Genomic DNA, 12,234 nt, shown 5'->3' on the forward strand with positions numbered 1-12,234 from the left:
AATAGAACTGCACACAGTATTCCAGCAGTGATTACACCTGTGTCGAAAACAGAGGGAAAATAAGTCTCATCTCCAACTCAAGATTCCCCTATGTATACATCCTAGGCCACTGCATTACATTGAGAGCTCATATACAGATATTTAGCCACCACAATCCACAAATCTTGTTCAGTCATTGCTTTTCAGGATAGAGTCCCCCATTCTATACGCATGGGCTGCATTTGTGTTCTCATATGTATACATTTACATTTACATATTAAAACACATATTGTTTGCTTGCCCCCAGTTTACCAAGTGATCTAGATTGTATTGAATATGTGACCTGACTCCTTCATTATTTACCACTTCCCAATTTTAGTGTCATCTGCAAATTTTACAGTGATGATTTAATGTTTTCTTCCAGGTCATTGATGGAAACTTTAAATACAGTAGGGCTCATAATAGATCCCTGTAGGATCCCACTAGAAACATACACACTCAATGACAATTCCCCATTTGCAGTTATCACAGACCTAACTATCACTATTACTATCATAGACCTGACAGTTAGCCAATATTTAATCCATTTAATGTGTGCCATGTTATATTTATATTCTATATATATAGTTTCTTAATCAAAATGTCATGTGCTGCCAATCATACATCTTACAGAAGTCTGTTACATCTTCACTATTAAGTTTAACAACCAAACTTGTAATCTCATCCAAAAAGATTGCAAGTTGGATTGATAGGATCTATTTTCTGCAATCCCATGTTGATTTGCATTAATTATATTACCCTCCTTCAGTTCTTTATTAATCAGGTCCTGAATCAGTTACTCCATTATCTTGCCCAAGATTGATTTTAGGCTGAGAGGCCTATAATTGCCCCAGTCATCCCATTTCTTCTTTTTTTAAAATGGCACATTAGATGTCTTCTAGTCTTTGAGAACTTCCCCAGTGCTCCAAGATTTATTGAAAATGAATATTACGGTGCAATGAGCTCCTCAGCTAGTTCTTTTAAGGCTCTTGCCTGCAAGTTATCTGGACCTTCTGATTTTAAAATGTCTAACTTTAACAGCTTCTGTTCAATGTGCTAGTGCAATGGAACATTGTTTGCTTGCACTCAGTTTACAGACTGCTCTGTATCAGTGATCTGGCCTCTTAATTATTTACCACTCCTCCAGTTTTTGTATTATTTGCAAACTTTATCAGTGATGATTTTATGTTCTCTTCCAGTCAGTGATAAAAATGTTAAATAGCATAGGGCAAAGAACCGATCCCTGCTCCCCAGTGAAAGCACATTCACTTGATAACAATTGCCATTTACAGCTACTGACTGACCTATCTTTTAGCCAATATTTAATCCATTTAATGTTTTGCCATGTTCGTTTTATGTTGCTCTAGTTTTTTTAAACAAAATGTCATGTGATAACCAGTCAAACATTTTAGAGAAGACTAAATATATTACATCAGACTATAAGGAAGTATATTATTTCAAAGGAGTCTAAGGAAGTTTGATGCCCTAATCCTGTTGCCTTTTATTGCAGATGAACACCTAACTCCAAAAATTTAACAATTGTGAGGTACTCAGATACTGTGGTGCTGAAGGCCATACATAGATAGTTTTACGGGAGTTGAGGGTTTAACTCTCTCTCTTTTGAAACCCACAACCAAAATGAATCAAATCAAAGAGTAGGAAATGCAATTAGATTCTAATCTCAGCTAAACATACTAGTAAAGCTGGTGAAACCCAGTGGAGTTATTAATTATAACTGTGATGTGAATTTTCCAACTTAAGTGTGTGCGACCATCTTAACTTTGAAAATCCCCAACTCACATGTCTCTAAGGCCATAGAGTCTATAATTGGTTCACTCTGCTTTGAAAATCATCAGTGCTTTAGTGCTATCGAACCCTTCTTTGACATCTTGCACTCATTGGACAAGCATTTCTTGCAGACTGAGGTAGGTTTAAGCATCTTTGTATCATTTCATTCCATGCACCATGTTTTACAGACTTTAACCAAGTGCAAATCAAGAGTAACTCCTTTGGTGTGAGACCAGAACCATTTCCTTAAAGTTAGATGTGAACAGGATGTGTTTTATAAGAAAGATTCTCAAGTGATGCAAATTGACATAGATTCTTTGCCAGTGATTGCAATTTATACCATCTGAGATATTGGTGTATTTTTATGAGAGATTTCTTTTTCATTTTCCTAAGCAGCTTAAAATTGGTAATGAGAATAATGCTGAGAAACAGTTATGCAATGAGTCAAACACTCATCCTTTATAAAATTTTCAAAATTTCAAAAACCTAAATGGCTTGCGTGCTTATGTTCCATTTTCCACATTGACTTGGAAACCTAGAAGCATAAGTTTCCTTGGTAATCAGTGTTTTGACTAGTGTAATACCTTTCCCATTGGTTGAGTTTAGACCTAGTTGAAACTTTTCTATGGGAAAAAGATTTTTGTTATGAAAAAATATCTGTTTTTACAGATTAGTTTGGGGTTTTAGCTATTTGATGACCCTATTTTTTTTTGCAAAAATGAAAATAAATTCATATTCATCAATAATTTACATGGGAAAAATTAATAATAATTTACCAACCAGCTTTAAATCAGAATCCGGTCAGGAGTGCCACATTCTTTACATTCTAAGTATGTCCTAGTTTCTTTCAGTGCAAATCTGCTGTGGTGGCTTCACTGGTTTTAATGGTGTTACTCTGGATTTATACGGATGTAAATGAGCCTGGAATATTTCCCTCCCCATCCAAATTTTTTAGATATGTTTAATTTCTTGAACCTACATCTAAATGGAAATCAAAAGGCTGATTCTACTCCCATTTACACAGGCATGAATCAGGAGTAAAGCTACTGAAATCAGTGCACTTGCACTTGTGTAAAAGAGATACCAGGTTTTTATTTTCAGCATAACACAAAGGATCCAGTCCTGAACTGGTGAAAATTATCCATAGCCCCACTGGAGTCAATGAGCCAGATCTCCAGTTTGTATAAACCAGCCTAGCTCCATTGAATTCATTTTACTCCGTCTGAAGATCTGATGCAAATATTTACTTTGCTTTCATTTAAAAAATCATCTGGACAAGAGTCAAGAATATTTTGTAAATCAAAGAACATCAGAACATACGTAGCTTGGAGTTGCCACACTGAATCACTCTCCTGGTCCATTTAGCCAAGTATTCTGTCTCCAACAGTAGCCAGTACCAAATGCTTCAGAGGAAGGCGCAAGGAGCTTGTGGAAGGCAGATGTGTGATAATCTGGTTTCCATGAGGAAATCATCTTATCTCTACAGTTAGAGGTTGGATGGTGCCGGAAGGTATGAAGGGTTACATTCTTCCCCAAACTCTTATTTTTAGCATTAACTATAACAATTCTGGATATGCTAGATATCCAGACAATCCATATATTCTGGATATCCCCTCTTTAAACAATCCTGCTTTGGAAGTGGGAGGCAGAGGTAATCTCCATCTTTAGTGCCAGCTTTCCAAGGGACCCTAATCCATCTCTGAACTGGCCACTCAGAGTTTGGCATTTGTATGGATCTGCCCCCAGAATTATCACATGGCAAATAGTATTAGCAGGAAAAGTCTGTTGGACGACTGGGGACAGATCCTGCTTTCAGCTCCAGTGGTGGAAATTTAAATCAAAGGACTATATTCCAGATTTACACCAGTGTAACCAAACAGTATTTTTACCTATTAGGTAAGGCCCTAATCCTGCAAACCCTTATATGTAAATGTAAGCATGTTGCTTATGCAGAACTTATTGATTATGCATGTTTGCAGAACTGAGGCTCTAGTATCTTGTCTGAACATGCATCCATCCCTTCCATGTTTTTAGAATGACAGAGGAGATCTAGGGAATTTATCGTCATGGAATCCCATCTATGACACTGGCAGACAGGCCCCAGCTATTGCAAAAGCCCCCAGGTTTCACTGAATACAGCAAATAAATAGCTGGAAACCAGACTGGCTCACCTGTGCATTAGCATTGTTAAAACAGATGTTAAGTTGATAAGAATGTGTTTAATGTTTAGACGAATGATGTGTTTTTAGGAGGCTGCATGGTTCTGACATTACATCTGCAGCCCATGGTATAAAGTTATATTGAATGTTTGCATTGTAAAAGGCTGTAACTGTGTAATTCAGTAAAGAATCATTGATTAAGGTAACATGCTGGACACGGGAAGGCTCACTGAATCCAAATGAGCCATTGTGAAACATCAAAGGACAAAGACTTTGTTGATTGACCCTCACTCCCCCGCCCACACACCCAGGAAGAGAAAAGAGGCATCAACACTTGTTCCATCAGCTTGAACTCTTGGGGGAGGCAATAAAAGTGCCTGCCCAAAAGTAACTACATCACAATGCTGTTTGGTATTTGGAGAGGGAAATATTTCTAAGCCAGGGACCCCCAAGCTGTTTAGCTGGAGTAGACATAGAAAGCTTGCATATCACAGCAGTTTCTATCACCTTTTGAAACCAAATTCTGTAATTCCTTTGTGTGTGTATGGTTACCTGCTTTAACGTTGCAAATAACTCTCTGATTTCTTTTTCATAGTTAATTCATCTCTAGTTATTTTATTATAGGATTGGCTAGAAGTTGTGTCTTTGGTGTGAGGTCTAAGGTGCAATGGATCTGGGGTAGCTGCCTGTTCCTTTGGGGCTGGGAATAACCCAAATATTGGTGTGATTTGGGGGGTTAAGGACTCTTTATCACAAAGGCAAGGTTGTCTGGGTGGCAAGATAGATTGGAGTGCCCAAGGGAACTATCTGTGACTCCAAGCTAAGGCTGTTATACTGCTTGAAGAGTTCAAACTTGATACTTGGTTGGTGAAATTTAAATGTAGAACACATAACCAGTTTGAAGTTTGTGCCCTGGTTTGTAACAGTGTGCCCTGAGTTTGGTGTTCATATACGTGAGCCACTCCAGACAACCTGACAACATATACGCCACGTATGTAAATATATCATGTAAATTCTCATGAGAATAGTTTAATAAGGAGGGATAGCTCAGTGATTTGTGCATTGGCTTGCTAAACCCAGGGTTAAGAGTTCAATCCTTAAGAGGGCCACTTAAGGATCTGGGGCAAAATCAGTACTTGGTCCTGCTAGTGAAGGCAGGGAGCTGGATCCAATGACCTTTCAAGGTCCCTTCCAGTTCTAGCAAATAGGATATCTCTACTCATTTCATAATACTCAGAACTTCCTTTAAAAAAGAATTGGTTTTAGTTTTCTCTTCATGATATTTCTATTTTTATCCCTAACCTCACAGGTTAAACTGAAGTTCTCTTTGGTTTGCTTTTTCTGTTAATCCTGATACAAAATTGCAATGAAAGATATAGATGGGAAATATGTTTTTGATTGATTTTCAGCTTAGCCTTTTCATTGATAATCTAAAATCTCATTAAACGAAAGGGGTTTTATACATTTTTGAATTATTATTTTCAAGAGAAAATATAAAAACTAGAATAAAATATTTGGATTTTTCCATATTTACTCCTTTTTTCTCCCTTGGAAGGAAGGAAGGAAGAAAGGAAGAAAGAAAGAAAGAAAATTTAAGTAAAAAAGAAACACTTTTGAAATTTTCCCCCCAAAAAAGAAAAACGGGTCTTTTTGAAAAAAAATTAAAAATGTGCATTTTCTAACAATATTGTGATTCCCTTTTAATTTCCCAACAAGATGTATATTTTCAAAGTATAAGCAGTAAAAAGGGAGCTCTACACTGAGAAATATTTAGGTAAAAATGAGCACTTCTTCCCGAAGAGAGAGACAATGAATAGTTACAATGCACTTTTGGGTCTGAAAATCCAATTCTGATATACTGGAGAGTAGACGCCAGGTATATCAGAATTGGATTTTCAGATTCAAAATGAATTATAACTATTCATACCCCTTAAGAATTCCTGAACAAAAGTGAGAGACCAGCTAAACTTTTTCAGGCAGTAATATCTTTAAAACATTGTCAATGAATTTCAAAGCTATTGTACCTCTATATAATTAATGAAGTCAACAGGAATTTATTTTTTTTATAAAGGAATGGTATTCAACTGCAGTGTGCGGGGACAGAGCGTGAAGGGGATTGGTCTACACAGGGGTTACTTAACGCTTGGTGTTCTCTGCAGAACGTTTGATGCTGTTACGATGAGACAGAAGATGAGACACAGCTTCACTTTCAGATCTCAGGCTGAGCTCACAAGAACACATAGACAGAGAAATAAATTTTATTTTGTAAACTCGTGTAATGTCCAAGGAGTCCCAAGAATAGCTTTTTATAGACACATTTCAGAAAGTTGTGCAAAAGAGCCCAGAAACTGTACTCAGTTCACAGGTGGTGGGACATTCAAAGGCATCTGGTAGGTTTGAATATCTTCCCTATAATAGCCAATCTTTTTTTATTATTGTTGTTTTTGTTGTGTTGGTGCTTTGGTGACTATGAGCCCCAGTCCTGGACCAAAATCCCATTGCCCAAGGTGCTGTCTAAACACAGAACAAAAAGATAGTCCCTGCCCCGAGGACTTTGTTTTACTGCCCTCCTGGAATTCAGTAGAATTGACTCCTTTTGTCCTGCTCTAACTACTTTATCACATATTTCTCTCAGTGTGAGGAATAAAACTCACTGGAATTCCCTCTGCTTCACAGGCCACTCAAATGTCCATTTCTCTCCATGCATCCCCAATATCCCTCTCTTGTGACCCTGGCCTGGCAGGGGAATTCCAGAGCTGGTTGGGTTTGAGTGGCTAAAACAAACCAAAGTGAACCACTCCAGGAATTTATTAATGATTCCCTTTGTGGCGGACTCCTGCAATCTCAAAAGAGACATCTGTCTTGATCCTGTCCAGCAAAGCTGAGGGAGATTTCAGGAGGTCTTTGAATCTAGAGCCAGCCTTAGTTCATGAATCATATACTATATAAGAGGAAGATTTCTGGGGCTGTCTCATTTTTGGAACCTGGTCCACTTCTCCTGCGTGTCAGCACAGCAGTGATCACCTCTGAGATGTGTCTTCCCCAGGACTTTCTTGCGTGTTTGGAGGCAGCTGGCTTTGAGACCATGCACACAGCAGTTGTGCAAGGTATTGACTTTTGATTCCTAAACTATGCCATGAGATAGTGGGAATAGCCATTGCATGGGGGGATGCTCAGAGCTCCTGGTGGGAAGGAAGGAGAGGTCTGGTTGGAAAGATCACACTAGGCACTTGTCCTGTTTCCTGTTCAAAAGTGTTTGACAGCTATTGGCTGGAGCTGACAGAGGAGATAAAAGGAGTTTGGATTATAATAGACCCATTCTTGCTATGACCATCTGAAGCCTTCCTGTGACTAGCCCTGTTACCAGTGGTGAGCTGGAGCCGGGTTTTTTTTTGCCACTTGGAGGGCCAAAAAGGCTGGAGCCGGCCCTGGGTAAGGAGTGTTGTCCTGGATGGCAGTTAGGTTGGAGGGTCTCGGGAGGGGGTGGTCAGGGGACAAGGAGTGGGAGGCTTGATGGGTTCTGAGGGGGACAGTTGGGGGCAGGACGTAGGTGGAGGTCGGATGCGGGGGACAGGCTGTTTTGGGAGGCACATGGGGCTTGTACTCACCAGGCGGTTCCCTACCGGGTCTTCGGCAGCACTGAAGCACCTGCCGCCAACGTGCCACCGAAGACCTGGAGAGAGTGAAGGATCCACCACTGGAGAACTAGTAGGGAACCAGTTCTTAAGATTTTGGCAGCTCATCATTTTCTGTTATCCCAGGCTCTCCCACAGCAGGAGGTCTGAGAGGCTCAAAGCTCCAGAGCAGCTTAGAGCAGGAAAACAAACTACAGAAAGAGCCCAGGGAAGGACACACATTGGTGGATAAAACTATAGTGAGATTTCAAGAAAGGATTTCATTATTTGCTTTTTCTTTGTATAGCCCATGTTCTGCAGCTTTCCAGCAGCTTTAGACTGGAGTCATCAAAGGAGACCTATATCACAACTGATGATGGAGTTGGGATATGTCTACACTACCCGCAGGATCAGTGGGCAGCAATCAACCCCCAAGCCCTCTCCTGTCAACTCCTGTACTCCAGCGTCATAAGAGGTGCAGGAGGTGTAGATGAGGGAGCTGCAGCAGTCGACTCACTGTGGTGAAAACATCATAGTAAGTCAATCTAAGTAAGTAGACTTCAGTCATGTTGTTCACAGGGGTGGGTGGGGAATTGATCTAAGTTACGCAAGTTCGACGTACTTAGATTGACTTACTGCGGTGTTGACTTCTCGCGGCGGTGGAGTACAGAAGTCGATGGGAGAGTGCTCACGGGTCAAATTATCACATCTAGACTAGATGTGATAAATCGATCCCTGCTGGATCGATCGCTATCAGCCAATCTGGGGGGTAGTGAAGACATATTCCTTTAAGAATTCCAGTCTAGGAGTCCCCAAAACACCAAAGATTCCCACTAAGGGCTGGATTCACAAAGGACCATAGGAACCTCACTGATATTTTTGGTGCCCATGTCCAAAGTTTTGTACCACTGGTATTCACAACTCTCCACTTAGCTGCCACCTGGCCCTATGGGCTCCTGAACTTACTCAGCATCTAGATTTCTGTTGTGAAAATTCCCTTGGCTCCTAAATTTATGGCTCTGGGCAGAAGCGATACAACCTTCCCCTAGGCATTCACCCCCAGTGTGACCCACAAATGGGGAAGGTGGATGGAGGAATGGCTATCCCCCTGGAAGGGCCTGGTCTGTCAGCTAAGCTGAGAGCTCATCTGCTGGATTGGGGCCCATTCCAGTTTCAGCCAGTGGAGATGACAGGTTCAATTCCTGTCTAAGGGAGAGGGGGAGAAAGGATTTGAACAGGGGTTTCCCACAGCTCAAGTGAAAACACTAGGCTAAATGTTATGATGTGGCTGGGTTGACTTCTCCTTCTCTGCCATATCATGCCAAAATTTGGCATAGACATCTAACTCCAGGAGAGGGGTTCTGGCTGTGGATCCCTGTAGCCCAGACGTAAGTGCCAAGCTCTGTGAGAAGGGTAGAGTTTATAATGCACCCCACTCCTTTGTGTCTCCCATCACAAATGGAGGGAGGGAGCCCTTCAGCCTGTTGGCTTTAGTGAATCCCATTCTTAGGCACCTACCTCTCCCTGTTTGATAGGGAGCCTGGCACCAAACTCAGGCTCTGTGAATATCTGGTTTTTTCTAAGTGTCTAAAAGCCAAAGTGGTGTTGTGAATCTAGTCCTCAGATCCTCAGATCAAAGGTAACATAATGTGGGTCTTTGCTCCCTTCTATTGGCTGAACCCAGTGTAGGCTTTTAAGGGTCTGCCACAGGTCTTTAAACTAAGGGCTCTGTTCCTTTAGCATGACCAGGGCTTTTACATTACAAGGTCATGAGGACAACCCTCACAGACATCCCACTAAAACATCTGTGCCTTGAACTGTCCAGGAGACTATGGAATATCTGAGGTGGCATCAATGTTGCAGTGGTGGGCAATGCCCCATCACCGTGGTACCTGAGTACTTCATGCTCCTTAAAGCATTTAACCATACCACACTCTTGCAAAGTAGGGAAACTACTGTCACATAAAACAGAGGCAACAAGGCTGGGGGCTCAAGACATCAAATTCCCAGTGAAGTTCTGTGTGAACTGGACACCTATCTTCCTGTCTCTTGAACATTTAAGACCAGCGGCGGGCAACCTGAGGCCTGCGGGCCACACGTGGCCCATCAGAGTAACCTGCTGGCAGGCCGCCAGACTATTTGTTTACATTTGCACAGCCGCACACAGCTCCCAGTGGCTGCAGTTCACCATTCCCTGCCAACGGGAGCTGTGGGAAGTGGTGTGGGCCTGGCCACCGCTTCCCGCAGCTCCCATTGGCCAGGAATGGTGAAGCACAGCCACTGGGAGCTGTGGGCAGCCATGCAAATGTAACCAAATGGTCTGGCGGCCTGCCAGCAGGTTACCCTGATGGGCCGCAGGTTGCCTACCACTGTTTTAGACTGAGTGAGGCTGTGAGTTACCCTTGGTCACAGATATTGTCCAAGGCAAGACAGAAGTGGATCCCATCACCCCACTGTCTTTGCCAATAAATGTCAACAGCTTGGGGTTTGGGAAAATCTGTTTTTTTAACACTTTTTTAAAAAATATATCAGAAAAATTCAATAAAACTGATTTTTTTTTATTTTGAAACAAAACTTTATTCTGTTACAAGAAATGTTGCTATCAGAAAAGAGTTCTTTTTAATTGAAATATTTGATGTGAAAATATCTTCTTTGATGAAAATTTGTGATTTTCCAGGAGAAAATATCAAATTAATACAAAACTTTTCCTTTTCTTTTAGTCTGTCTTGTTGTAGGTGTGTTTATCCCAGGATATCAGAATGCAGGTGAGGTAATATCTTTTATTGGACCAACTTTTGTTAGTGAAAGAGATAAGCTGCAAAAGCTTATGTGTTACCAACTGAAGTTGGTGCAATAAAATTTATTACCTCACTCACCTAGTGTCTCTCATTTTATTTGGATTTGTTTCTTTATCTTCATATGATGAATTGTGGGAGAAAGATGGTTTGTTTGTTTTTTCAAACTTTCTCTCACTTTAAAAATTTCACTTCCACAGTTATACAGTGGAAAAAGTGGGGTAAAGTAAAAAAATGAGAGACAAGGAGGAGAGAGACTGAAAATCCAAAACTTGAACAGTGAATGCCAAAATTTGGTAGGTCTGCTGAGCCAGGGCTATAGAAGAGTGAAATGACACTGTGTTGAGCAGAGGGCTCTGTTCATGAGCAGACTACTCCACTTCCCTTCCAGGACATGGGAGGGATGACTCGGAATTGCTCAATCAGGGTTTTCCTGAAGTGGGACACAGTGGCACACTGTTAATTGAGATAAGAAAAGAAAAGTTCCAAGCAAAGTGTGTTTCCTATTTTGGACTGAAAATAGATTTCATATCAATATATTAAAGGGGAAGTGGGCTAGAAAAATGTCATAATTTTTCTTTTCTCAGTTCAAATTTGCAGGTTTATTTTAAGGAGATTAAATGGATCAGCAGAACCTCACCACCACAGTGACTGAATTTATTTTCTTGGGCCTCACTCAAAATCATCAGCTGAAGTATTTTCTCTTTATGGTCTTCTTCATAGTTTACATGATCACCTGGGTGGGGAACTTCACTATCATCATCACTGTGATCACCGACCACCGGCTCCACACACCCATGTACTTCCTGCTGGCCAACTTGGCTTTTATGGATGTCAGCGACTCATCGGTTAATGCTCCCAACTTGCTGTCCGGTCTCCTCTCTCAGCGTAAAACCATCTCCTTCAATGAGTGCATCCTCCAGATGTTCTTCTTCCACTTCATTGGGGGTGCAATGGTTTTTTTTCTTGTGGGGATGGCCATCGATCGATACGTGGCCATATATAAACCACTGAGATACTTGATTATTATGAACCGAGATATGTGTGTGGGGCTCGTTGTACTGGCATGGGTGGGTGGATTGGTTCACTCTGCTGTTCAGATGGGACTGCTCCTCCAGTTTCCGTTCTGTGGGCCAAACATCCTGGACAATTTCTACTGTGATTTCCCACAGGTCATCAAACTGGCCTGTGCTGACACCCATGTAGTCGAACTGCAGATGGTCTTCAATGATGGAGTACTGCTCATAATCCTATTCATCAGTCTGTTAATTTCATACATCATCATCTTAGTCAAGATCAGGACACATGTTACAGATGCAAAACGTAAGGCTCTCTCTACCTGTGGAACTCAGATTATTGTAGTGTGTGTACTATTCATACCCAGCATCTTCATCTATGCTCAACCATTCAAGAAGGTCACCTTGGACAAGGTGGCCTCTGTCTTTTTCACTGTCATTCCCCAAATGCTGAACCCAATGATCTACACCCTGAGAAATGCAGAGATGAAAAAGGCCATCAGGAGACTGATGAGTAGAATCCTGTTCTCACAGAGGAAATTAAAGACGTAATTTTTGAATGATAATTTCTATTACAAACCAGATCTGAATATGGACCACTGCAGCATCACAGAAGCCAGCAAAAAGAGATGTAAACAAGGGAATTTCAGTGGGAATTGTGTTGGAGGAGAAGGTTTTTGTATTTTGTCTATTGTATTTTGTAGTTATATGTGTGGAGGTTGGTAGGGGCAGTGCGCTGGGAGAGAAGCTGAGCCCTGATTGGAGGGCTGGGCTTCTCTGCTTAGGGGTCCTATAAAAGTAGCCAGAGAGTCAGGGAATGGCATAGACAGTTGCAGCGGCACAG

General features: G+C 41.3%; 1 protein-coding gene across 1 annotated transcript; it reads left to right on the forward strand.

Moving 5' to 3' along the window:
- The first annotated feature begins 10,994 nt into the window (after positions 1 to 10,994).
- On the forward strand, positions 10,995 to 11,942 carry LOC127031190 (olfactory receptor 4D2-like). The gene has a single exon (XM_050917952.1). It carries the CDS (start codon positions 10,995 to 10,997, stop codon positions 11,940 to 11,942), a length of 948 nt encoding a protein of 315 aa, XP_050773909.1.
- Positions 11,943 to 12,234: the final 292 nt, after the last annotated feature.

The sequence above is a fragment of the Gopherus flavomarginatus genome, chromosome 11 (genome assembly GCF_025201925.1).
Source record: "Gopherus flavomarginatus isolate rGopFla2 chromosome 11, rGopFla2.mat.asm, whole genome shotgun sequence".
In the NCBI taxonomy this organism is placed as follows: Eukaryota; Metazoa; Chordata; order Testudines; family Testudinidae; genus Gopherus; species Gopherus flavomarginatus.